This window comes from Puntigrus tetrazona, chromosome 4 (assembly GCF_018831695.1).
Source record: "Puntigrus tetrazona isolate hp1 chromosome 4, ASM1883169v1, whole genome shotgun sequence".
NCBI classification, from domain to species: domain Eukaryota; kingdom Metazoa; phylum Chordata; class Actinopteri; order Cypriniformes; family Cyprinidae; genus Puntigrus; species Puntigrus tetrazona.
In genome coordinates, this window is record NC_056702.1 from 11,206,467 (window position 1) to 11,232,246 (window position 25,780).

General features: G+C 38.8%; 2 protein-coding genes across 6 annotated transcripts in view; both read right to left on the bottom strand.

The window, feature by feature from the left end:
• Nucleotides 1-6,832, bottom strand: part of pawr (PRKC, apoptosis, WT1, regulator) — a 48,031-nt gene extending 41,199 nt beyond the window's left edge. Inside the window, 1 exon segment of the mRNA XM_043236690.1 lies at nt 6,095-6,832. Coding sequence (XP_043092625.1) covers nt 6,095-6,562 — 468 coding nt within the window. The 5' untranslated portion in view covers nt 6,563-6,832.
• Nucleotides 6,833-14,069: 7,237 nt separating this feature from the next.
• ppp1r12a (protein phosphatase 1, regulatory subunit 12A) overlaps nt 14,070-25,780 on the bottom strand; it is a 55,053-nt gene continuing 43,342 nt past the window's right edge. For 4 of the 5 annotated variants that reach the window (XM_043236772.1, XM_043236770.1, XM_043236771.1 and 1 more), the window contains 9 exons: nt 24,822-24,949; nt 24,524-24,589; nt 22,586-22,602; nt 22,343-22,469; nt 22,146-22,250; nt 21,206-21,253; nt 19,775-19,825; nt 18,400-18,601; nt 14,070-15,793 (listed from right to left, as the gene is read on the bottom strand). In XM_043236772.1, coding sequence (XP_043092707.1) covers nt 18,467-18,601; nt 19,775-19,825; nt 21,206-21,253; nt 22,146-22,250; nt 22,343-22,469; nt 22,586-22,602; nt 24,524-24,589; nt 24,822-24,949 — 677 coding nt within the window. In that variant the 3' untranslated portion in view covers nt 14,070-15,793; nt 18,400-18,466. The remainder of the gene's footprint in view (nt 15,794-18,399; nt 18,602-19,774; nt 19,826-21,205; nt 21,254-22,145; nt 22,251-22,342; nt 22,470-22,585; nt 22,603-24,523; nt 24,590-24,821; nt 24,950-25,780) is intronic. The other variant, XM_043236769.1, reaches the window with a different exon arrangement.

A 25,780-nucleotide genomic window follows, 5' to 3' on the forward strand; every position in this document is an offset into this window, starting at 1 on the left:
AGTTTTAAATAAAAGATATCGCCTCTCAAAAGAAAGAATTCACTCTAAATCCACCCAATGGTTGATCTTTTTAAATTGGTCTGAATGAAAATGCAAATTCATTCATTCTTTGCCACTAGGTGCCGCTTTTGGAGCAGTAAAAATAGCGGTTTCCTCAGTAACGCTACACGCAATGCAGCACTGCACTCATAAAACGCTGCTTTATCAGACATGATGAAATGAAAACGAAACCAATAGGATCAATCACCGCTGTTTAGCGTCACGTAAAGGAGGCGTTTAGAAAAACAAATCGTTGAACAAATAGTTCAGGGAGTTGTAGAGCAAGTATTGTAAAAATAAATGAATAGATAATGAAAGTGTTTTTTGACCTTGTATGAGTCAGGCTTTTGTTGGGGACTCCCAAAACCAAAATATGAACTTTTCATTACCCATAATAGGGGCACTTAATTTTAAAAAGCAAAATTATCATTTTTTATTTATTTATTTTTTTAAAGATAAGTCATTGTTGTGTTACAGAAATGTCTAAAACTAATTAAATTAACATTACAAAAATATGTCAAGCTATGTTTATTATTATAGCCTGATCATTATTTTGTCATCACTGTGCCAGAAATACAACAATATGGGTCCAAATAAACATCGGACCAGACAAGTTATATACATAAGTTCAACGGTTCATTCAAATTACCTTGACATGAATACTAATATGATACTAATACTATGATAAAAAGGACTGTAACAATGACTTGACTATACATTATTATAGGAGCAAAGAGCAGAAACCGAAAACAAACAAGTATCTTGAACCTGATTTCAGGTCCTGAAATACCAACCTATCAGCACGCTTTACACCACATGACAGAAAGAGAAAACAGACACAGTGAGAGATGACAGATGGAGGGGGGAAAGATCAAAGGATGATAGTAAGAAAAGAAAAATAGAAGGCAAAAAAACAAGCTGGTTTGTCTTGTTGTGCAGTGGTGAATGTGAGCAGACAAGCTAATGCCTAATCACGCAGAGTGGCCTGGTTTTACCACTGACTCATACCAAGCGCCCTGCTGAAAGGAATGTTCACAAACAACTACTGGCCAAATCCACTCCGTTTTATAATCGTTGTTTCTGCTCACACACAATCAAAGCTAACAGGCGGCCGTGTAAATAATCACTGTGTGACAAAATGTTAGCCGATATCATTAAAAACACGCTGGCATCTCTCTCCGAGTGTTTGAAAAATACACATAATACAATTTTATCACATTGCCCACCGGCCAATGGCGTTTGTGCTCCCTGTTGAATAGTTACTATGACAGCTACACTAACCAAACTAGTTTTTAGCCGCCTGACATTAGCTAAGCTATTTCCAGAAATTGCAGTGTAATGTGACAAAATGCTGTCACTGGTTTCTTTTTGTTTTAGTTTTTTTTTGTTAGTTACTTTGTAAATCAAATGCACTCTCTGAGATCCCTTTATATTAATAATTTGTATTTTTTTGTCATATGTTTAGATATAGTGTACTTTTGTTGTTAGATAAGACAAAAAACACAACAAAACACAACATTCTGTCTCTGTGTGTGTACTATATAGATTTCAACTAGGCTTGACGTGAAAGTTGAATATTAAAATGCTGACATCATCCACAAAACAATCAAAAGAAACTTGTGTGGGCGATATACAGAACTCTCATTGAACAAATAGTCGCTTTTATCTACAATGAGCCTCTATTTATATTTTATGTTTAACATGCATGAGGACCAGTACTTCAGTCCAATGACATTCAGAGTATGCAGCACATACAAGCATGGAAATACTTGTATTTGGATATATTTGTGTTGCTAACCGGTTTATCGTGTCATGTCTGGTTAAAAACATATTTAAAAGATAAAATTTGACTGCATCTTAATTACGAGTTTCTTGGGAAGCTTTCACAGTAGCTTCCCCAACATATCGGTACCGGTTATACAACTTATTCATTCCTCTTTTGAACTCTGCCCACTGATAATAAAGGCTTGAAATATTGAAGAAGCAACTGCTTTTTAACACAGAAAAATATGCTTGATAAGAGCAGGCCGCACCGAGAAAGCAACAGGTCACATAGTTCGTTCTCTATGTGGTGTCTGGTCCACGTTAATAAGTGACGACTCAATCTGCAGCAATGCGTCACTGCGTCGCTGACAAAGCACCGAGATATTTCTCAAGCAAACAAAAAGCGCGTCTAAACACAAGCCCGGAAAGGGGCTATTTATAGAGTTCATACCTACACAAGTCTACACCATCGAGGAAGAGTGACGAACGCACAGCTGTCACTATCAACCGGCTAGCCAACTCATGTGCACACGCCGTGACCATTCTGTTCCTAAGTGAGACCAATCCAAACGCGAAAGTTGGCGCCATCATCACATATGCATCATTACGACTCGCAACGGAAATAATTGTGGCACGCGGAGAAAATGGCAATGCCTGTCAAGCATCATATACAAGGAAAAGCATAAATTCTGAACTCAATGCGAGTCAGTCTGCGTCATGCTTGAGAAGACCGGACAGCTAGGTAAGACGGAGCGAAACTTAATCTGAGGAGAAGGGTGACCGCTCAGTGGGCCAGCGCAGGGACTCTTGGTCTCATTGCATTCCAGCTCTTTGATTGTGTGCGCTGATTTGGTCCGACAGATAAATGGATGCAATACATCAAGCTTTGACTGCTGAGAGGTGCATTAACAAGGCCTGACGTACAAGGGACCTTCCCAGAGCCTTGTATATCCCCCAGAGTATAAAGTAAGGCTACACCTGTTTTATAAAGACTTGAGTTGCTCATAATCTCCACTTAAACGGCATTAGACTTCTGGTGGAGAAAATGAATGCAGCGTAGCCTCTAGTACAAATATCAGTGGTAACAAATAAAATCAGGAATTTCCCTTGTTGAAAAGATTACCAAAAATACTCCACTATGCTTGGTACATAGCCTGGAATGTCCTAAAAACAAAAAGGAGAAAGCGTTAATGGCTGGTTGCTTACCTTGCTTACCCATGACTGAATCTCAGAGGTATTTATAGTGTTTATGTGACCTTGTTTGGAAAAAATGGTGACTGCAAAACATGCCGCCCCATGCTTGTTTAGGCAGCAAAGTCTCATTCTAGGCAGTAGACCGTTGCCAACAATGGCAAAATGTAGAATGTCATAAAACTGCAAAAGCAAATTTTTATGTTTGACATTATACAACAGCAGTTAACCAAGGTGCCAATGTTTTGACATTTAACAACAGGTCACAGACCGCTAACAATAAATTGATCAACAACCGCAGGTTCAAAAACAGAGCAAGAAAACAGAATCACTTCGACTTCCTCTAGTCGTGGTTTGCTTGTACGAGGGCCTTGTTTGGCTAACCAGACCCTACAGGTCACTAGAAACAGAAGATAAGAAAATGTTAAGGACTGTTCTTCATCTACTTGACTGCTTCTAATGCCAAACATCTGCCAGGTTTCCTGTTCAGATGTCACAAATGTACAGCAAACTCCCAAAGGCTTCAAAAACGTAAACTGTAACTTATGATCTCTTTCAGTGCTGCAGAAGGTGGGCCTACTTTAGAGCTTTGATTTGCCAAGCTTCCTCTCAAGGAGAGAGAAAAAAAAAAAAAACACCTGGCTTTTTGCCACTAGCAACTCAGGGTTTATTTATTTCTCAGGGTTGTGAATCCCATCCACATATAAAATGATCACCCTGCTGACGGACAGTCGTATCCAGGTTCATCTCCAGGTTCATCTCCAGGTCTCCTGTGCCAAAACCAGCTCAAGGTTTTCACACCACATAAAGTTGAGAATGTCATGTTTATGCTGGATTTGGAATTTGAAAAAATGGAAAACCGCCAAGCAGACCGGACATGGAGGCTTTTATCTCCAAGCGGGTCGTGAGGAGTTTGAGAATCAGCCAGATGTCAAACAATAGCATTTGCGTTTATTAGAGCAGCGCTGGTCCAAACACTCAGAAATTAAAACAAACTTCTCAGTCACCCTAGCTAAACATACGTAGAAAGGGAACATTTATCAAACATTCTGGCTGGTGATATTAACTTTCAGACCTGTAATACTAAACAAACATGTTATGGATTAAAGTTACAGTGGGGTCATGCACATATCCGGAAGGCTGAGGTGTGCTTAAAGGTGTTTGCAATGCTCATTTGCAAAAGTCGGCAGCAATGAATTACTAATTACTCTGAGCCAAAGTTCGGGGGAAGGCTTTATAGACGTAATCAGCACCCATCACAAAGACAGCGGGAAACAAAGTTTAGGTTTCGGCCGGGGAGCTGTGAGGCTCCGCGAGAGTCCAATAACTCACAGCGAGCTGCTAAACGCACACGGTGGAACAATGAGCCCTATAAATCTGAAGCCACAGCAGGAAGTACAGGGAAACGACCAACGGAAAGTCCAAATGTCTGGTTTACAGCGTATCTTTTCTCAAAAGCAGTTCGGAGAAAGAATAGTAAAGGCCTTTTAACAAAACCAAGCAGACACTGGACACGTCTGATACGTCCGAGAGGTGCGAGACATATGGTTGGACACCATATCGGGCATAAATGAGAGTTTCGGGTGACTGCCTTCACACTTACAAACTAGATAGAGCGCTGCACGCCATGCTCCCTCAATTCAACCCCAGACAGAATAAAAATGAAGTGTCAAAACAATAAATAATTTAACCAGCCCCACATATGCAGTCTCGCAGTTACAGGCCCATAGAGACCTTGGGCCACGAGTGTGTATGCTTGCGCACTTATCTCTCAAAGACACCCTAACATTAAGTCTTGGCCTGCGCCCACTTCCCAAACTACTTTACCTTGGCACGGCGCAAGAGGCTAATGACAGGATGTCTTTAGCCCAAGCAGACATACTGGTCAGCCTCCAACATTATCCGTCCGTGGGGCAGCGGAGCTGGGTGGTATTCACAGCTCCAGTATGTACCGCAATGGCATACTACACTAACAAGCCTCCCTTTACTCACGCGGGGGACGGTGAAGGGTTGAAAGCGTGAGAGACGGCAGCGGCATTGGCATGCTTTGGAAGCCAACTGTTGCGGCAAACTGATCAGCTGATGAAGTTTCTTAAACTAGAGGAACAGCCGTACCATGTTCCCAGTCATCCGCATCCCATGATACAGAAAGCTATTCTGCAAGCCACAGCCAATATAAATCATGACATGGAGAAAATATGTATAATATTATCTCAGTCTGTTAGTGATCAAACTCAGCGCCTTCTAGTCTTGATTTATGCGAGAGCCGCTTGGAAGAGAACATGCACAGAACAGATATTTCACATGCATTACATAAGGAAGGCATGCAAGCGAACTGACGGAGCGACATGTAACGATGGATTTCAGATTAAAGCCTTTTCTGCTCAAGTTACATAACTTGGCCCGGAGTTGTGTCTATGTAAGCAAACATGGTTGCGCCAAGTTTGGCAAAGACGGACCAACAGATCACTTGCAAATGAGGCGGTGTGCCATTTCCACGTTTACAGAGAATGCCAAAACGGCTCATTTCATGTCTGGTAGTCACATAGGGACAGGTTAAAAAGATCTACATAGTAAAAGTGGTTACAAAAAAAGTGCTTTTAAGTAGGCCTAAATATGGTCACAACTCCAATTTAGTAGATACGGGCCAAGATATAATTTAAACAAGTACTGGTTTTACTTTAAATGCTTTTTGAAATTAGCATGATGATTCTTTAAAAGCACATCATATTAATAGTTAATCCTTCAGTGTAATGGTACGCATCAAAGAATAACATCATAAGGGTTTTATTGACCATGATGGCCTGTTTTTATACTTAATTTACAAAACTAAAGTATGGTGGCAGCTCAGCATGGGGTGCACTTACAAACAACTAACACTGTACCTCATCTACAAAGTTTGGCTAGCATTTGTCCACACACACACACATGTGGTTGCAATGGAGGCAAGCCACTAGAAACGGGCGTTCTTATACAAGACTAACCACAGTATTATCGTGCAATACATTGTTAAACCACGCGACGTCTGTAAATATCAAATTATACCACAGTGCTGCTGCTAACTGGATGAAACAGTTAACTTTAAAACAAGTGAACTCACCTCATTGGACGGTATGCTGACAACACCTGTTGACCTCCTCTTCTCTCTTAACTTCCTTTTCTCGATCTGTCCTTTGCCCTTTCTGGCGCTGGGCCCTGAGCTCTTCTTCTCTTTGCTCTTGCTGTGCGTGGGACTCTCCTTATCACTGTCATCCACTCCGGCGGGGCTCGAGCTCTCCGCCTGCGGGACACCGCTCACTTTCTCCGGCGTCTTCTTCAAGTTTTCCCCGGGCGGCTCGGGTTTCTTCGGTTCGTCCTTCAAAGCGGTCGAAGAGGAAGACCGAGACACCGGATAGGAGGACGAAGAGGAGACGCAGTTAACCGAGCTGCCGTTGTTGTTTAACTCAGTGGTTCTCCCGGTGGCGGCGGCGATATCTCCAAGCATCTTTGCCCTCATCTTCTCACGCTTTGCTTTCCATTCCTCCAGAAAGTCCGTCGCGCTGTTCGATTTAAATCCTCCTGTTGCCATGGTTTCCTTTTTGGGTTGCCTCGTGCCGCCCGAATCGCTTTGTAAACGCAAACAAACAAAAAAAACGCGGTTCAGATCCGCCGCATTCCTCGGAAGCGTTTGGAGGTTGTTTTAAAATATCTACAAAGTTCGCGTTTAAAGTTGGTCGTGACTCGCGCGAACTCGCTTAAGAAGACTCAAAAACTGTCGAAAAAGTGCTGTTTTGGAAAGATAGCGCCCGGTGAAGCTCACCTGCTCCGCGCGTGAACGTTCATCAGGAGCCCAGGTGAACTGATCCGGTGGAATGAACTGGATTAGTTACAGGCGCACTTGAGCGCCGAGTCCTGCCCCTCTTCGGAGGAGTTTCCGAGCAGTCACGGAATTGAACGGAAATAGCCGAACGGGTGGCGATGGCGAGTGGCCTGCACTACGGGAACAGGAACACGTTAAAACCTTGTTTAAAATTCACTCAGGGGCAGACAATAGTAAAGTATTCCGCTCTGCTTTGAAAATAAAATAAGCGAAGTAAGTAAATAACTTTTATTTATGGGATGCGGTAAAAAGTACAACGTTATGCTTTGGAATGTAGTGAAGTAAACATTTTCTGATGAAAAACACAAAGTACGGATAGGCTACTTGTTCAGTTTACTTGAGTACGGTAAAGATACTTCACTGATATCCACCTCTGAATAATTATATAATTTGAAATAAATATCTAGTATCAGTACCCTGAACTGTTAGTTTATATCATTTCACCTATAATAGTACAATATCATTGTATATGCACTGTTACACAGACAGATATATAAACAAACAGATAGATAGATAGATAGATATAGATACAGAATGATAGACAGATATAGAAAGATAGATAAGATAGATAGATAGATAGATGACAGAATGATAGAATGATAGATAGACATACATAGATAGACAGACAGACAGACAGACAGATAGATAGATAGATAGATAGATAGATAGATAGATGATAGATAGAACGGTAGACAGACAGATAGATAGATAGATAGATAGATAGACAGACAGACATAGATAGATAGATGATAGATAGAACGGTAGACAGACAGACAGACAGATAGATAGATAGATAGATAGATAGATGATAGACAGACAGAGATAGATAGATACATAGATAGATAGATGATAGATAGAACGATAGACAGACAGGCAGAGATAGACAGACAGATAGACAGATGATAAACCGACAGAGATAGATAGATAGACAGACAGAGACGGACAGACAGACAGATAGATAGATAGATAGATAGATAGATAGATAGATGGATGGATGGATGGATGGATGGATGGATGGATGGATGGATGGATGGATGATGTTTTCTCTGAGATGAGTCACGCTGGTTTGTGATGAATATGGACTGTTCTCCCACACAGGTCCCTGGAGAGCGTGAGTCAGTGTTGCTCAGAGCTGAGTGTTTGTGACCTGAGGACTCCAGATTCGATGGAACTCCACGTCTTAGATAACAGAGGGGCACACAGAATCATCTCCGAGCGCCTCAGCGTGTCTGCCACGCCATCAGGTCCTTCACAAACTGACATTTGATAATTTTCTAGTCTCCTAAACGCCAGCGAGTGGACACTGATGTTCGAAATGAAAGACCCATCATCATGTGATGTGATCAGAAATATCGTGGCTGTTCTGAAAAGTCTTGAGGGGTGCGTGTTACATTTTTGAGGGACTTCATCCATGTCTTCACCTGTCATCTTTATTTATCTCACTTTTATTTTTCTTGTGCGGATCTGGTCCACCAGGACCTTGACAACACACAGATGCAGAAGGAAAAAATGACTCTGCCCTATATGCAAAGTCTTGATTTTGATTCTTGATCTGGACTTGATTCCCTAGAATTGAGGTTCTCTCTTCGGGACATATTTAAGGGAACTCAGGACTAGTGTAAGTAAGGAACTGGTTGTTTAAAGCCAGTAGCACGTATGTTGATGTGCCCCCTCTGAATGACCCGAATGTCCTAGTAGTTTTTCAGAAAAAGGCTTGATGAGCCAGCGCTGTTGAGTCACCAAACCATTCATCTCATACAATCCAAACCTATATAACTGAGGAAAAGAGAGGGGGGCTGTGCTTGAATTAGCAAAAAAAAAACCAGCTGGCGAATGCTTTAGCTCTCTAAATGTTTATATAGAGATTTTATGGCTGAATTGCTTCTAAAGCCCGCAGAGCCGAAGAAAATAGCTTTTCATTTAAAGGTATAGTTCACCCAAAATGGAAGTCGGTGGATAGCAGCGATTTAACTCATTAACATGCTTCAGAATTTCTTCTTTCGTGTTCATCACAAGCTAGGATCGAAACGACACGAGGGAGAGTGAACGTTTTTTTTTTTTTGTTGTTGAACTGTCACTTTAAGATCCTTCTAGCTCTGTGCACACTGGCGGAGAGAATCGGAAGAAATCTTTAGGGGAAACGTTAAGGCGCCTGCTCTATAAATAGGCCGTGATGTACACGCTGAGGTCCCGCTAACGCATTTTTAGAATGTTTTCGGCGGGCGTTTGGGGAGAAAGGCTGTCACTCTTCTCCAGCACAAACTTTGCTTCCCTTTTAAGTAAACTCCACTTAGCATGCCTGTAATGCATTTTCCAAAGGCGCAGATAAGCGGAGAGTCACTCCCACTTTGAGAATGAAATTTAGTTCGCTTTCTTATCAGTCGGGGTCTTTTCTAAGAAGCGTGATATGTTGGCTTCACTGCAGTGGTTCCCTCAATCTATCTGAACAAACTCTTTTAGGAGACACCGAAGTCACGCCTCCTGCGACGACACGGCCCTCGAACCCCAAAGAGAACAAGCATAGGGTATTGGGCTCCATTCTGATATATTTCTGAAACCTTCAAACTACCAATAATTTACACTAGAAGTAATGAGTGGATCGTTGGAGTATACGTATATATATATATATATATATACATATATATATATATATATATATATATATATATATATATGTATATATGTGTGTGTGACCAACAAGTGCATTTAAAAGTTAAAATAAGTAAATAAAAAATAAGTAAATAATATAATAATAGGAGAAATATATAAATAATTAAACCAAACCAGAGTGTGTTTGTCCTCATTTCAAATAAGTGCCACTTGGCTTGATATTTTCATACATTTTGAGGCCCATGCGTCATTTTTAATATGAAATAATTAACCAGCATGAGATGAATTGCACCACTGCATACCGTTGGACACTGACCTACAGTGTCAAACTTTATTAAAAACTGATTTCAACAGCATTTGTGATTGTTTTATACGTATTATCTGCATACACATATTATCGCATATATGATCTTACGCTATATTTAGAGGGATTATTTGTACATTTTAATGATGGCAAGACGAAAGCTCGGTTCATTTTGGTCAGAATGCGTCGTTATAGCTTTTTATTCTTGATTGTCTTCAACGATCAGCACAACGTCTGCTCATTTTGACTCCCAACACTGTTGTAATGGTTACAAAGCGCAGGTCTGGTCACCACTTCCCCTGTCTGTCCTGTAACGGCGGACCATGACCGTGCCATCTGCGCCGTGCCATCTGCTGAGATGGGTGAGGGGTGGTCAAATGGGTCATTTGGGTTGTCCGGTGGGCCGCCCGGTCACTTCATCTGAGCCGGCGGGCCCCGGGAGGGACTCTCAGATGCTCCTCCATTAGCAGGTTAAAACTCCCAGCTCTACTCATTTATTCACCCGACCACGAGCAAGCAGTATTAAGGCTGTAAGAAAGTCTGTTTCAGATACTTTTGGTTTGATTCTCTTCAGGGAACGCAGTAAGAGTCGTCTTGCACAATACGTGACTCGTCCAATCAGGTTTCAGCTTTATAGTGACATGTTTTCTTAGTCCTCTTCTCAAGCTTGTTTTCTGAAGACATTCAACGTCACGTAGTACATTAAATGAATGTTCTGGGTTTAGCACTTGATTAATTACGTTTGGGTTTTTGTATAATGTTTATAGCACACAAATCCCACTTTTTGTGCCTATTTTTTTTCTTGAAAAAAATGAATTATGGTTACAGTGAGGCCGATTCCGGTGGATTGTAAAAAAACTCTTTCGTTAAAACTTTAACGTAAAATATTCGGTACCGTAAGGTAGTCCTCATCATTTTTTTTGTCATGGCAAAATCTTTTTTGAAACCAAGATCATATTAACATGCATATTGGTTATATTTTGCAGCTATAATATTGAAACATTGAGTATTTTAATATAAACATTGCAGAGTTTAAAATACTTTATTAAATTTAGATTTTAGCACTGATACTACTTCTGCACAAAAGTTGCAAAAATGTCTAAATTGTTGTGCTGTTAAATTATGAATCACCATTATTATCATCCAAAATATTTTTTTTTATTATTTACGCGTGTGTACTGTGTATATTTATTATGTGTATATAAATACACATCCATAAAGTATATATTTATAAAATATTTACGTGTACAGATTTGTATTTATATAATTTAGATTATATATAAATATATTTAATATACAAATATGACATTTTTCTTAAATATATACATGCATGTGTAGTTATAAATACACGCGCATATATTGCGTAACCCAAAATTTTATTTTGAATGCGATTAATTGCGACCGCACTATTTTTTTTTTTGGCAGATGAACTTTTTTTCCGTCAAAGAGTTCTTTTGCCTCCTTAAAAGTTTAAAGACATTGCAGAGTCACGACAGGGGTTTAAAATAAGGTCGCGCAGACGTCACTGAACACACGACGTATACTTTCAGCCGAGTTCGTGATTTGTTCGTCCTGTCGGGCGTCTTGCTCGCGGGCCTCCATTGTAAGCGCATTACCGCAGACACGATTCTGTTTGTTTTTCCAAACCGAGGGACCAGACGAAATTATTTTCTACGGTAATTGACAGCGTGCCACGGGCCCGGGAAGAACAAGAGATGAGCCTGGACTCCGGAGGCCGACCTCTGGGTCCGAGCCAGATACTCAGCTGCAGCCCACCGGCCTGGAACCGGAGGTTTCCCAAGTCGTTCGGGCCATCGCAGATAATTGAGTTTCGGCCAGCTAGATGAATAGAAATGACGTGAGCGGGGTCAGCTGGGGAACGAGTCCCTCAGATATCCTAAAGAGCTCTAATTCTGGGCTCATTACAGGGAAATATACTGGTACATGTTGATTCAAGAGGCTGTCCGAATCCCTAGAAAGCCATGAATACGTTTAGCTAATTTCACAGAAATTAGCTATGATTATTCCAAGCATAAAATAAATGCTAGGACGTATATTTATATGACAGCGAACGCATTTGGACGCAGGGAAATGTGACGTGGATATGCTTTTGTTTATGGATGCCGCTCCACCTATTGTGTTACAAAAGACTATGCCAAGGTTTCTGATGTTGAAGCTCCCATCAGGCATTTCACCGTCGCTTTCTGCAGAACTAGACGCCATGGATGACGCCCGAGAGATGCTGACCTACTCTATGTGGTGCACTTTTCTGCTCAAGAGAAGAAAGCTGAAGAAGAAGAAAAAAAACAATATGAGTGCAAATTTTGTTTTTAATATATAGTACTTTCGGCAGTTGAACCGAACGATGAATTAAGTGTTTTGCAAATACTGAGGAAATAGTACAAATATAGCAGGATGCATTCGACAGACGGCACTACGTCCCTTATCATTAGAACACACACGGAGCGCTGACTAATGAGCGACTATCTTCATTATTATATTCATTCTTTATTTCACTTGCCGGTACCAGCTTCATGGATCAGTTTTTTCCCAATTCATAAACGAAGCAGTAAAATGCTCACTTCACGTTTTCCACAGGCTTGTGTGCAAGCATGAAATGTGACATGACGCAAATCACCAAAAGACCACAAGCACGGAATCTATTTGTTTCTGTAATTGCTTCGGATTCTTGCTTCTTTTTTTGTCCTGCTTTTTAAACCGGGGAAACACTCCAACCGATCTTTTCCACATTCGTTTTTGTCAAGAATCCCATTAGGCCAGCGAGCTTTGAGGCAGAACCAGGAGAGAGAAGGGGTCTCTAGCAGAAAAACTAAAATAAAAGTCCCGTTGCATGACTGTGTGCAATCACTGCCCATACAGGCTTTATCCTCACAGCATTATTGCATTATTGAGCTCTTCACGCCACAGTGAGAACATGCAGCGTTCAATGCCAAACACATTTATCAACGCAGTCTCACAAGAAGTCTGCTGTGGTCCTGTACGAAATGCTAAAGGAAAATTAAAGCGACTCTTCGAGCAAAAATGAACACCGATGGCACCGTTTAAATGGCCTCGTATGACTATTTAATTGATGGCGATCGTAAACTATGCCTTTAATTTGAGATGTTTCATCTGTGGACTAATGCCTTTGTTTGAGAACGTTCAGTTAACTTTAAGCCCCCGAGGAAGAAGCAGGCAAAACATACTAGGGGGGTTCACGTAGAGAAATACAAGCCTTATGTGAGATAACGAACCAAAAGGCCTCACGAAGCTCATCAAGCGACACTTTTCATGCATTTCCTGTTAAGAAAAGCACGCCAGGTTGAGTCGACTGTGCTGAGATCAGACAGGCGACATCTAGTGGGGATGAAGCTGCTCTTCTTTCATTTACTCTTTGAAAACATCTCATGATTAGAATTCAGAAGTAGGTTTAAGGTTAAGATCCGTTCAATTGAATGATCATACTAAAACTATTATAAACACAGTGTTTAATCACATTCAAAATAAAAGTCTTTCTTTACATAATATGCGTGTACTGTGTATATGTATTATGTATGTGTTCATACTATATTTAGTATGATTATTCAAATCAAACTCTCTCTCTCTCTAGAAATATTCTATAGATAGAAACACATTTAGAAAATATTTACATGTATATATTTACATTCATATAAATTATATCACAAATACACAACATATTCAACATTTTTCTTATACATGCATTTACACTCTCTCATATCTATATATATATATCTCTATATCTCTATATCTATATATATATATCTATATATCTATCTATATATATCTATATATCTATATCTATATATCTATATCTATATCTATATATATATATATATATATAGATCTAAATATCTATATATATATATATCCCTTTGTGTATCTGTGTATGTATAAAGGTCATTTTTTTAGTATATAACATTTCAAATTGCCTTGATCTTATACTCCTCTATTTTTTTTCCAAGTTTAAATGAAAGCTACTATACCAGTACTATTATTATTATTATTATTATTATCAGTTAACATGCTATTTCCTCACTATCATGAAAAAAAAGGCCCCCACAGAAATTTCAGTTTGACATGCAAGAGGTGTGTGTAATTATTGAGGGAAAACCACGTTTTTATATACACACACACACTAAATTTGATCAATGAAATCGCATTCAAATTGAATCTACAATAATCTAGTCCGTGATTCTCATTTGCTCACTTGTTTTATTTTCAAAGCATCATCGTGAGACGACCAAGCGCTCGATTCAAAGAACGTCAAGACAAAAGCAGAGAGATTTTTACAATGTACAAGTTTATTTTAATTAACTCTCAGTGGTTGGTAGTCACAGCACAGCTTGCACGGATGAAGCCACACATCTATTTTACAAGATGATGGGAAATTTAAAAAAAAAAAAAAAAAAATTATTAAAAACCTAAACCAAAGAGGAGACAGCTGACAGTCCAACTACAGCGACATTTTTTCCAACTACAGTATTTTAAGTAAAAGGCCACTGAAATGCATAAAACGTGTTTCCGATGCATGGACTTCATCTGACGCGGTGGCAAAAGTTCGCTAAACCGGACAGCAAGACTCCCGACATGGCATTGACAGTGCATGTAGACATTGTAAAAAGGACTGGGTTAGCAATATCTAGGATCTTCTTTTTAGTGACAACACCTTGGCTAATACTACAGCTTAAAAAAAAAACAAAAAGGAGAAGGAAAAAACAAAAAAAACAGGAAAAGGACAAAAAAAAGATAGGAAAAAAAATGAACAGCACTCTTCCAAAGATACTGAATAAAATGTGTGAAATGTAGTGAAGCAATTATATTATCATCTCACAATTACCGTGAACACTTTTAAAACTGAGAAGAGAGAGAGGAAAAAAAAAAAAAATGCACTGAAGACGTGCAGCCGTCCCTCCTTGAAGAGAGCGGCTCTATTGTTATCCAATGACATTTTCGACTATAAAAGAAGAAGGAAATAGTTAAAACACACTTTGTCCTCTGGAGTTGGTATATTTCAATAGTAACAGACAGGGAACCATAAACGCATGCCATGTGCTGGTCTCAAACAATACATACAGGTATATACAACTTCACTCAGTACCTGCTAAAACAACGTGAGGAGTACAAGATATAAACCAACGACTACACTACAAACTCAAAGAAACGAGAGAAAGAAGAAGTCGAGGGGGGAGATGGGAAGGAAACCGGGAGAGAGAGAGAAAGTGTCGAAAGAGTGAACATTCTTAAAGCATTCGTAGAGAAAGAAATGCATATATTGCACGTAAGTGAAAGCTTCCGAGGTCCACCTAAATCGGTAAAGTCCAGAGAGGAGGAAGTGTGCGGAGAGAGCGAGCGCCAGCTTAGTCTTCTCCGAGAGAGGCGGGACTTCTGGCGCCGGGGTGGGAGGAAAGGGGAGGAGAGAGCTGCACACGCTGCATGACACATCTGTACAGGAAGAAAGATTCGAGAGCGGAGCGCGACAGCAACAACTAAACAAAACTAAATAAAAATAAGAAGAAATCATAAAATAAAACCAAGGAGGATAGAGCACAAAACAAAAGAGGAAGAAGAAGAAGAAAAAAAAAAAAGTGTGGCACAAATAAAAATCAGGTGTTCTGTGACAGCCAAGAGAAACTGGATGCGAGTGACGTATGTACAACTAAGGCTTATTGGTTAAATAGTTTTTTTGGAGGCTTTCCCCGCCCGCAAAGTGTTCGATGCCAGTCTCTCGTCTAACGCTTTTCCTTAGTTCTGTAAACGCAGTGGTTCTGTGTGAGCGGGTGAGGAGGTGGAGCGGAGAAGCCAGGGAAAGCTGGGGGGGGCTGAGAAACGGAGGAGTGGGGGGAGGCGGAGCCTTCTTGTCGCCGTTGTCTCGTGTTAATATCTAGATGTGCAATACCGTTACTGCCGGAGGATGTGTTCTATTTGGAAAGCTTGCTTATGACTCGGATCAGCGCTCCGTTCTCGTCCTTTAGTCTCTGGTTGTCTGCTTTCAAGTCTGGTAGCGTCTGGAAGAGAGAGAGAGAGAGGGGGACGGGTTAGATTCACGGACAGGGACGAGGGATGTGTTGTTGGCGTGGCTCTGGATGCCGATGTTTGTTAATTGCTAAGTCTTTCCTTCCTTCCTGTTCAACAAAACCCTCTTTTTTCACCGAAATGGTGATGGTGACCGATCGTGAGAGAAGACTGATCTGGGGTAAGGGGGAAAAAAATGCCTTGGGAATGGGCCCTGGACTATAATAATAATAATTATTATTTTTTTATTTGCTCTGAAGTGACTGTAAATGGAGACATTTTTTGCAGCTTCCCCGATTACTCAAAGTTAGACATAATATTTTAAATAATTTCAGTAATACTTTCTATGGCTAACTATTTTGCAGATTTACATTTTCATTTGATATGCACCCATAAATCAACACATAAGAATATTTTATATATATATATATATATATATATATATATATATATATATATATATATATATATATATATATATATATATATATTCTAAAATGATAATTATAATTTAATAGCAATTATCTGTTATTGCATATACGTAGATTTAAATCTACATTTACATGCATATGTATAGTGAAATATAATTTAAAGCTTCAATACACAATTAAACAATAGCTCTGAACTGATTCACTCTAAAGCACTGAATAAATTCAGAGAGTTTTAATGCTGTCATAGAAGTCACTTTTCGTATGTGCAATTATTGCAATAGCAACAAAAAAAAATTATAATTGCAATAATTATATATCAAATATGAATATCTAAAATAACAAAAGAATAATAAAAATACACACACACTTACAAGCAAGCTTCTGAAATCATATAATCACATAAAATATATTAAAACAGAGTTATTTTTAAAATTCCAAAAATATTTCACAATTTTACCGTTTTTGCTTTACTTTGGATAAAAAATAAATACAAGCTTTGTGAGCGGAACAGCCTTCTTATAAAAAAAAAATTCAAAAATCTGTTCAAAATGATCACAATTATATCTATAGTCAGTTGTGGCATCACTTGGCTCTGAAATCAGTGGAAATGAGCACCTGTTTCTATTTACTCGTCTACTTGTCACCAGAACCAGCACCATTTCGGTTGAAAAAAGAAGCCATAGATCCACACACACACACACACACACACACACACACAGCAGCTCAATGGGAAACCATAGCCATGCATTCTCAGATAGAGGGTAAAGATGAGGACAGCACTCAGGCCAGACGGTCCCCTCTCTCTCTCTCTCTCTCTTTACACAGAGTCCCTTTGTGTGTCCTCGACTGGACGGAATAAACAAAGTGTCTGTATAAACCACAACACTGAGTGCCACTCGATACCGACTCGCTTCAGTCTTCAGGTTACAGTCAGGAAGACTACTAATTGGACCGAGCAGAAGCTGATCACAATCAAACAATCAGTTGGGAGAAACTAGCAAGTCATCTTAGTTTACTCCGTTTCTTTGTTTTTGAAAGAAGTTAAACGCTTTCGGATCACTTTCATGCTGCCTTATGGTGAAGTTCTTGCTAGATAACTTCCATAATAAAGTCATATATGTTTATATCACTATAGGGGTAAATGATGACCATTTTCATTTTTGCATGAAATATTTCTAAGAAGAACTGAAGGAATGCGAAGAAACAACTTCCTTGTGATAAACTTGCCACCGACAATTAGATTTTAACAACGTAATGATACTTCCCAAGAGAGAGGTTTACAGTTAGAGTACCGCAGCTGTGCATTAAAAACAGAACGGAGTAAAAGAAACAGAACGGAAAGGCCTATCAGCAAACAGACCGCATCCAAAAAAAACATGTTTCCGTACACAATCGACTAGATCACGCTAGAAAAGCTCCGATGTAATTTAAGCGTTTGCCTGCGACAATCTGTGGATTAAAATGCATGAGTTTCCAGAAGCCGTGCAATCCAGATTAGCCTCAGGCAGAGCAGAAAAACAGCAGTTCAGCTCCAGAATCAAAAAAAAAAAAAAACATCTGGGACTGGGCGGGGGAAAGGGCGGTCTCCAAAATAAAAAATTAAATTAAAAAAAAGCAGAGAAATATTCGATTTCACAAAAAAAAAAAAAAAAAAAAAAAAAAACAACAGTCAAGCACCTCATGCAAGATGCCGTAGTCATCCAAAAGGAACTGCACTTCACTGCAACACATTCGAGGGGAGGGGCCAAAAAAAAGTTCAAACAAGCTCAAAAAAAGGAACAAAAAAACAGTACAATTTATTACTAAAAAACATGTTTTAAATATATCAAGAAGTGCGTGATTGATATGAACAGTGTTTAATGAAAATAAAATTTATTGATAATTTGTAAAATGTCATTTATTAAAATATGGGTATAAATTAGGGGGTTTCATTTGTTACTAATTAGATTTATTTACATTTGTAAAACGTAATTCGTATTTTATTGATGACACTTTTTAATAGTTAAAAACCAAAAAAAAGGGTAATATTGTAGTACATGAAGTACTTTGTAGAATTTTAGCAATAACTGTACTGCGTAAAAAAAATTAAATAAAAAAAAGCCCCAAAAACCTCCCCAGGAAGCACAGAGGGAGGCGGAGCATCAGCTCAGACACAGGCTGGCACCTGCCTTTATATGGGCGTGGGCGGAGCTGAATGGAGCATGAGGAGGGGTGTAAGGGGAGGTGGGGGCGTGTCTACAGGTCTGCGGCGGGCAGGTGGCTGCAGCCCTGCGTGATTTTGGAGAGCACGCGGGCCAGCGCCCTGTTCTCTGCCTGCAAACGCTCGTTATACTGACGCAGAGACTGCACCTGCTTTACCTGAGGAAGATTCTACGAGAGACACACAAACAGAAAGAGCGATAGAAGATGATAGACAGCAGACAAAAATAAAGGCAAAAAAAAAAAAAAAAAAGAACAATGTATTAAGGAAACTTAAAGAACAGATCACTGCTGGGAAAACAAAAGGGATCTCAAAAATAATTTAAAGAAATTGAACAGGAAAAAGATGTGCAGACATACACACTCACACACACACACACACACTCATGTAGCTATTAATGGGGAAATTTATTAGACATCTGTTTTTTGGGAGTCGTGGCCAAATTCAGATCGTTTAAAAATGTTAAATTGTTTAAAATCTTAAACGGATAACAAACAAAAAAAAAATCCTATTTTATATTCATAATATTTAAAATGCTGATATCATTTTTTATTTTATATTTACAATATATAAAATATTTATTTTTAAAATAATATGTTTTTTTACATTTGCTATTTTCATTTACAAACAAAAAAAAATTATTACACAAATAATTCTTAATTTCTACTTTTTTTTGCCATTAAAACAAGTATCACAAATATCTTGGCGGGCCTTTAATTACTGTCTTTGAGTTGGGAACCACTGCTAGAAAACAAAAAGAAATCATATATAGTTTCATGTGCACAAATTCACACAGACTCTTAAAAAACGGGGTGAATTCAGTGGGAATATAATACTGAAAGACAGAAATCCATCACGTCGGAGAAAGATTAAAACACACAAACCAAAGGCATCCCTTCCACACACACTTGACTTTTAACTTTAACTTTCTTGTAGTCTCCGCAAACATGCATTTATATAACCGTTTCACTCATTAGAAAAAGAGCCAACTCGTCACAGGATATTAGAAAACTCATTTGAAAGAATGCACAATATAGCGGTATGACTGGGCTTTATCATGCTCATTATGAAGCAGATATGATGATAAAATGAAAAGAAACAGTCTTTCAGTCTCACATACAAGCCTTAATATTCAAACAAGAGGGAGGGGGAACAATTTAAAGCTTTAACTTGTAGCTATAAGTTTGCGTCAATTCATCCATCAATTAATCTATATGCTAACATGCTTGTTAAAGCTGACAAAAACTAACACGCATAATACATTAGAATTTTATGTTGAGTTTTTCTTGATGCATGCACGTACACACACACACACACACACATTAAAAACAAAGAAAAAATACCTTCAGCTCCTCCTCCATCTCAGAGATCTTCCTTTCTAAAGCTCTTCTTTCCTGCACACACACACACACACACACACACACACACACACACAAGTCAGCACACATGCCCGTGAAACACTCATAAACAACTGCATGATTTACCATCACTGCAAAGAAAAAAATAGATACAGAATCGCGGATGCATCATGTGAATGAACACCAAAACAGAGAGAAGCCAACAAAGTGAAGGGAACCACACACTGCTTAGTGAAGCAGACTAAGAGCTAGAAGTAAAGTTTCTTTTATTCATGCTAACACCAAGTTAAAGAAAGAATGAAAATTCTGTCTTCATTTAGTCATCCTTGAGTAGCTCCAAACTTTGAGGATTTGGGTCACCGTCGACTTCCATAGTATTTCTTTTTCCTACTATGGAAGTCAATGGTGACCAAGACAGCCTGGTTACAAACATTTTTCAAAGTATCTTCCTTTGTGTTCGGCAGAACTAAAAAATTCATACAGATTTGAAACTACTTGAGGGGGAGTAAATGATGACGGTATTTTCATTTTTGGCTGAACTATTCCTTTAGGTTACTTGATAACCATATAGTCTAATTAAATTAATAAAATATATAAAAAAAAAAAAAAAAAAAAATTATTTGAATTAAAAAAATACACAATATAAATCATACAAATAAAATAATATAAATATTATTAAATACAATAAACATTTATTAAATTAGTAATAATAATAATAACAATTTAAGGAATAATATAAATAAAAATAATATATATATATATATATATATATATATATATATATATATATATATATATATATATATATATATATATATATATTAAATTATGTATTTTTATGTTAAAAAAACACAAAAAAACACAAAGCAAACGCAGGTTTTGGAATGATTTTCCACACACATGCAGATACGTTTGAAAGAGAAACCACACGCACAATAAACATTATTCTTTAAGTCTGGAAAGGTGTGTCGCTTTTGTGATTTAAAGAAAAGAGTGAAAGAGGGATTGTGATTGGCTGATGGTGTTTGCTTCCAACCCCTGGGGCTGTGAGAGGCACGTGACTCAGCCACTAGCAGAGCTGTAACACTTTAAATTCAGATTAAACGTTACCCAGAGCACCCAGCTGAGCCTGAGACCTGCCTGCAACCTTCAGACATAAACCAGTGCGGAACAGTTATAAAGTCAGCACTTATCTGGATCAGTTTGTAAACACCTCCAAAACCTCAGCTCACGAGCAGAGAGATATGCTGAGACGGGGTTTTATTAATAAACAATCCTTTACGGACTCAATGCCTCATCACTGCATTAAAGTGAAGAGAACACGCTCATCCACTGCCACGGCACTTTAACTTGGATCAAGAACGATGATTCAATACGTTTCATGGGACAACAAAGTCAAGGAACGGTGGTTTTTACCCTTTTCTCCATCTCCAGCTGTGATCGATCAGCAAAGCGCTCCTGCCTCTGCAACACAAACACACACTGGATGAGTTCAAGCCTTTTAATCCTTTTAAAAGGAACCAAAATCGTAAAAAACACTGGCCTAGAATCGTATTGGTTGGATTTATTTGGATTCATTCAGATTATTTATTTATTTGATTGACTGAACTCTAGCGATTTGTATTCTTTCTCTTCCCAATCTAAACTTAAACTCCCGTTTTAAGATGCTTTCAGGTTTTCCATAACTAATGCAACAAATCACTGTCATAAAAGGACAGCAGTAATCACATTTAATCAACATCACTGATGATATAACACATGGTGACAGTATTAAAATGGCAGTATAAAATAATTTGAAAATCAACTAATCTTATCTAAGCTAACTTATTTTTATTTAGTGCTGTCTAACGAGATTAATCGCATCTAAAATACAAGTTTTTGTTCACATAATACAAGTGTTATTATTCGGTGTATATAAATACACATATACAGTATTTTTTTAAAGATATTTCCATGTATTTACATTTTTTATTTTACATATAAATACATTTAACAAAAAGACGTTCATTAATATATAAATTCATGTGTTTGCATTTTTATATACTTAAATATACAAAGTACACACACACACACACACATATATATATATATACACACACACACACACATATACATATATACACACATATACACATACATACATATATATATATACACACACACAAACATATAAAACATGAACAAAAAAAAAAATGTTGCATGCGATTATTCACGAATATTTGACAGCACTCATTTAATGTCTTTCTTTTCCCAGCCTGGAAATCACATATCACTCATATTTCTACTAATTTGTTTGTGTTTTTTCCCAATCTTAGCATCTATCTTAGCGACAATAAATATTCGCAGAGTCTCTCACCTGTGTGGCTTTCTCCAGCTGCAGTTTCAGGTCCGACAGCTCCAGTTCTGTATCACGTAACTGAGCTTTCAACTTCTCATTTTCGGCTAAAATCTGCTCATAAAGCTGCAAGCGGAAGAGAGCGTGCTGGGTGAGCACCGAAGCGGTAAGGAAGCCACTATTTTACGGGCCGTAGTCGCAAAGAGCAGAGTTTGTACCTTCTTATAATCAGTGGAGTCGTCTCTTTCGAAGCGAGAGTACGGCCGCCGGCTCTCCCCGATGCCTCGGCTGCTCAAAGACTCGTAACGGTCGAGGGAGGAAGTGCTAGTAGAGACAGGGTCATACCTGAGAGAGGGGGGAGATGGATGGATGCTTGCGTTGTCCGTTTATGTTCTCATAACGAGCATGAATAAGCATGCTTAGCTGAGCTTAGGCGACCTGGCGTGTTTTGGGATACATACCTGGATAGTCTGTCACTCTGTGGATGTGAACGGAGAAAAAGAGAAAGAGAGAGAGAGAGGAAGTTATTACAAAGTCTGTACCTGCTGTTAATCAATCACATGCTCATAACGCATTTAGTGTGTCTGTTTGTCTAGTGTCTAGACTACCCGAGCGTCTAGAATGCAGATTATCAATTAGTCTGGGATGGATTGTGACGCTCTCGTTCCTGGCTCTGATGGCCTGCTTAATGCTGCTATTTAATGAGAGTCTGCGCGGGTCGGCAATCTATCATTTACCGCTCTACAGTAAAGGACGTGCTTGAAGACATCTGGGTGTAATCCATTTGATTTTGTCCTAATAAGAGTCACGCTTCAAAAGGTTCGACTTCAACACGAGTGTCACATTTATCAAGGTGGAAGTAAAAGGACTTTGGTAATCATCGCTCCCTCCTCCCGTTTCTTTTTCGTTCTCCGAGACCTCTCAGCCCTGCTGGGCTTTTTTCTTCATGAATTCCTGATCAGCAGCCAAGACTCCTTGGTTTGATTTTATTCCCCAGCTGCTCAGAGCGCACACAGAGTATTGGAATGAGTTTGGAATTGCATATTAACTACTATTTTTGGAAGTTAGTAGCATGCAGTATGGGCAATGCATTATACCACATGCATGAACTTATTACCGCTTGATAATATGTGCATCATTCCATCACCACACATGATGGGAGTCACAGTATCCCATCAGGCAATGGCGCTCGACGGGTGCGGGATTCATTTTAATGTTTCCAGTCTTACGTAAACACTTTTTTTTTCACTTTATTAAGACTGAACTCAGAGACACCAATGTTTTCAAGCTGATTTTCACTAGAAAAACGTCTACGAGTTGCTTTACATTATATTGAAATCTATTCATCTTATTAACATTTTAGCCTTCTTTACTTCGCGATGCCGTTCTGAGCATGACCCAAGCTCGTTCTCGTCGGAAACATTGGGCCTCAGCATTGAGAATCGGACCGGAGCTCAGAGCCTGGTCTCCGAGCAGCTCTAATGATCCATGTGACAACGCAGCCCACTTCCTTTAGCTGATTGCCCTGGAAGCACACCGAAGCACTCAGCTTTGTGTCAGAACTTCCCATTCAATACAGCGCAGCACACAAAGAGGAAACGTGTGCTATTAAGCTAACAAAAAAACAGCTGTCTCATAAAGAGCCGACAGATCCCATTAGATTTTCTTTCATACTGCGGCCCGCTGCACACTTATCGTTAGGAACCATCCAACCAAAAACTGATCTTTAGCTCGACTCGCCAATACTTGAGCTAAATTTAAACCTGGAAGGCATGCTTTAAAAGTGTCGCGTCAGCTGGTTTTTCTTTCCATACACACAAAATATTTCCCGTTCTTCTTCCGCTGAGCCAAAAGTCAAGAACAAAGCTTGGTCCTACTCTTTCAATCTCGACCTTCCTGACTCAAACAAATTGTCGCCCCTTTCGAATCCCTCATTCCCAGTTTTCCGCCCAACTGCGTGTGATCTGTTTCCAGGACCATGCTGACACAGGATATCTATCTCACCCTCACAACATCCAGTCACACCAACACTAAGAGCTTAAGTACACACTGAGCGCGGATCATGTGACTAGGCAGCCAGGAACTGAACCCTTAACCGTTCCTGTAACAGGCGACAATCAGACCGACTTTCATTTTTAAGATGACTAATGCTGCTGGGACAATTCCAGGAAGTTGAAGAGGGAGGGCAGGGTCAGCAGACACTTTGAATTGTTTGTTCTGCCAAACACGAAGAAAATTCGATCTGCTCTTTGACTATACAAGGTGAAAGACAGAGGAAGAACGTCAGAAGACCTTCAAAAACAACCCAAGACAATAAGCCGCAGATTTGTTTTTTTTCCAACCATGAGAGTCTGTCTGATGCATTTTAAAGTGTTATGTAAGTGATGTATAATGTTCACCTGAGGCTCTCCTTTAGTGCTGCCTTCTTCTGAATCTGATGGGTGCTCTGGCTCGTTCTCGTCGCTCTGTAACATGAAAACGTATTTCAAATTTCAACTATGAAAGGGTGTAAAATTAAGTCGCCCATCATCAAATGCGCATAAACGCTTTGGCATGAACAAGAAATTGAGTTAATGACCAGCTGGCAGGTAACTTTTTTTCTGGGCCAGTTGCTTGTATTCTGAAGATGCATGCAATAATTGGTAGTATTTATATATTTACAATATATAAATATATCATATAGAGCGAGTTTCTTACATCCTGGGTCCAGAAGGATACTCCAGTCGAGCGTCTTTTCTCTCGAGGTCGTCTGCGGTCACGTATAGAGCGTGGCTGAGACTTGTCTTCAGCATCCTTGTCGTCCTCTCTTTCTTTTCTATCGGAGTCTGGTTGGAAAACAGACATATGGTTCCTTATGAGTACAGCTGGTCATTACGATACGGCTCCAGGACTTTGCTGAGCTAATGGCTGAGCTAATGGAATAAAAATAAAACTTACAAAATGAATTTATACTAAACAATCAAATAAATCTAATACTAGTGTTCTGCAATAAAGTAAGAGGTAAGTGGGTTTAAATGTAAATAATACAAGGCATTTCCAATCAAATTGAGTAAAATTGGGGAAAGTATTAATACTATTCAGCAAGGATAAAATTAATTGATCATAATTTACAGTAAAAACAAAAATAAATTAGAATAGAATATTATTTCTCTTTCTAAATTAGCATTTTAAATTTATACTACTATAATTAACCTAATTTCTATAAATAAATAAAAAAAAAATGCAGCATTGAAAAAAGTATTTTACGCTCACCAGAATCATAAAAAAAAAAACTTGCCAACTGCAAAATCTTAAACCGTAAAAACAAAAATGTGTTTTTTATTACCATGGGTTTCCACAAATAGGAAGCGGAACAAATCCTCTTTATTAATAAAAGTTGGCTATCGCATTAATGCAAACTAAGTTTGGCTTAATCGGTCTGCAACCATACTACAGGAACTTCCTGTCTGGCAGCTCCCGTAACGCCTCAAAGCCCTATCACTATCATTTTCCTTCCTGTCCCTCTGCCACTCGACTCATTTTCCACTGTAACCATTTCATGACAATATAGTGCATTTGCACCATCACACTGTCTTTAAAAGTAAAGTTTTGTAAAGTTTCATGTCAAAAGAAATACCTAATATCCCAAAAACAGGCAAGTTTCTTTTGTTTGGATG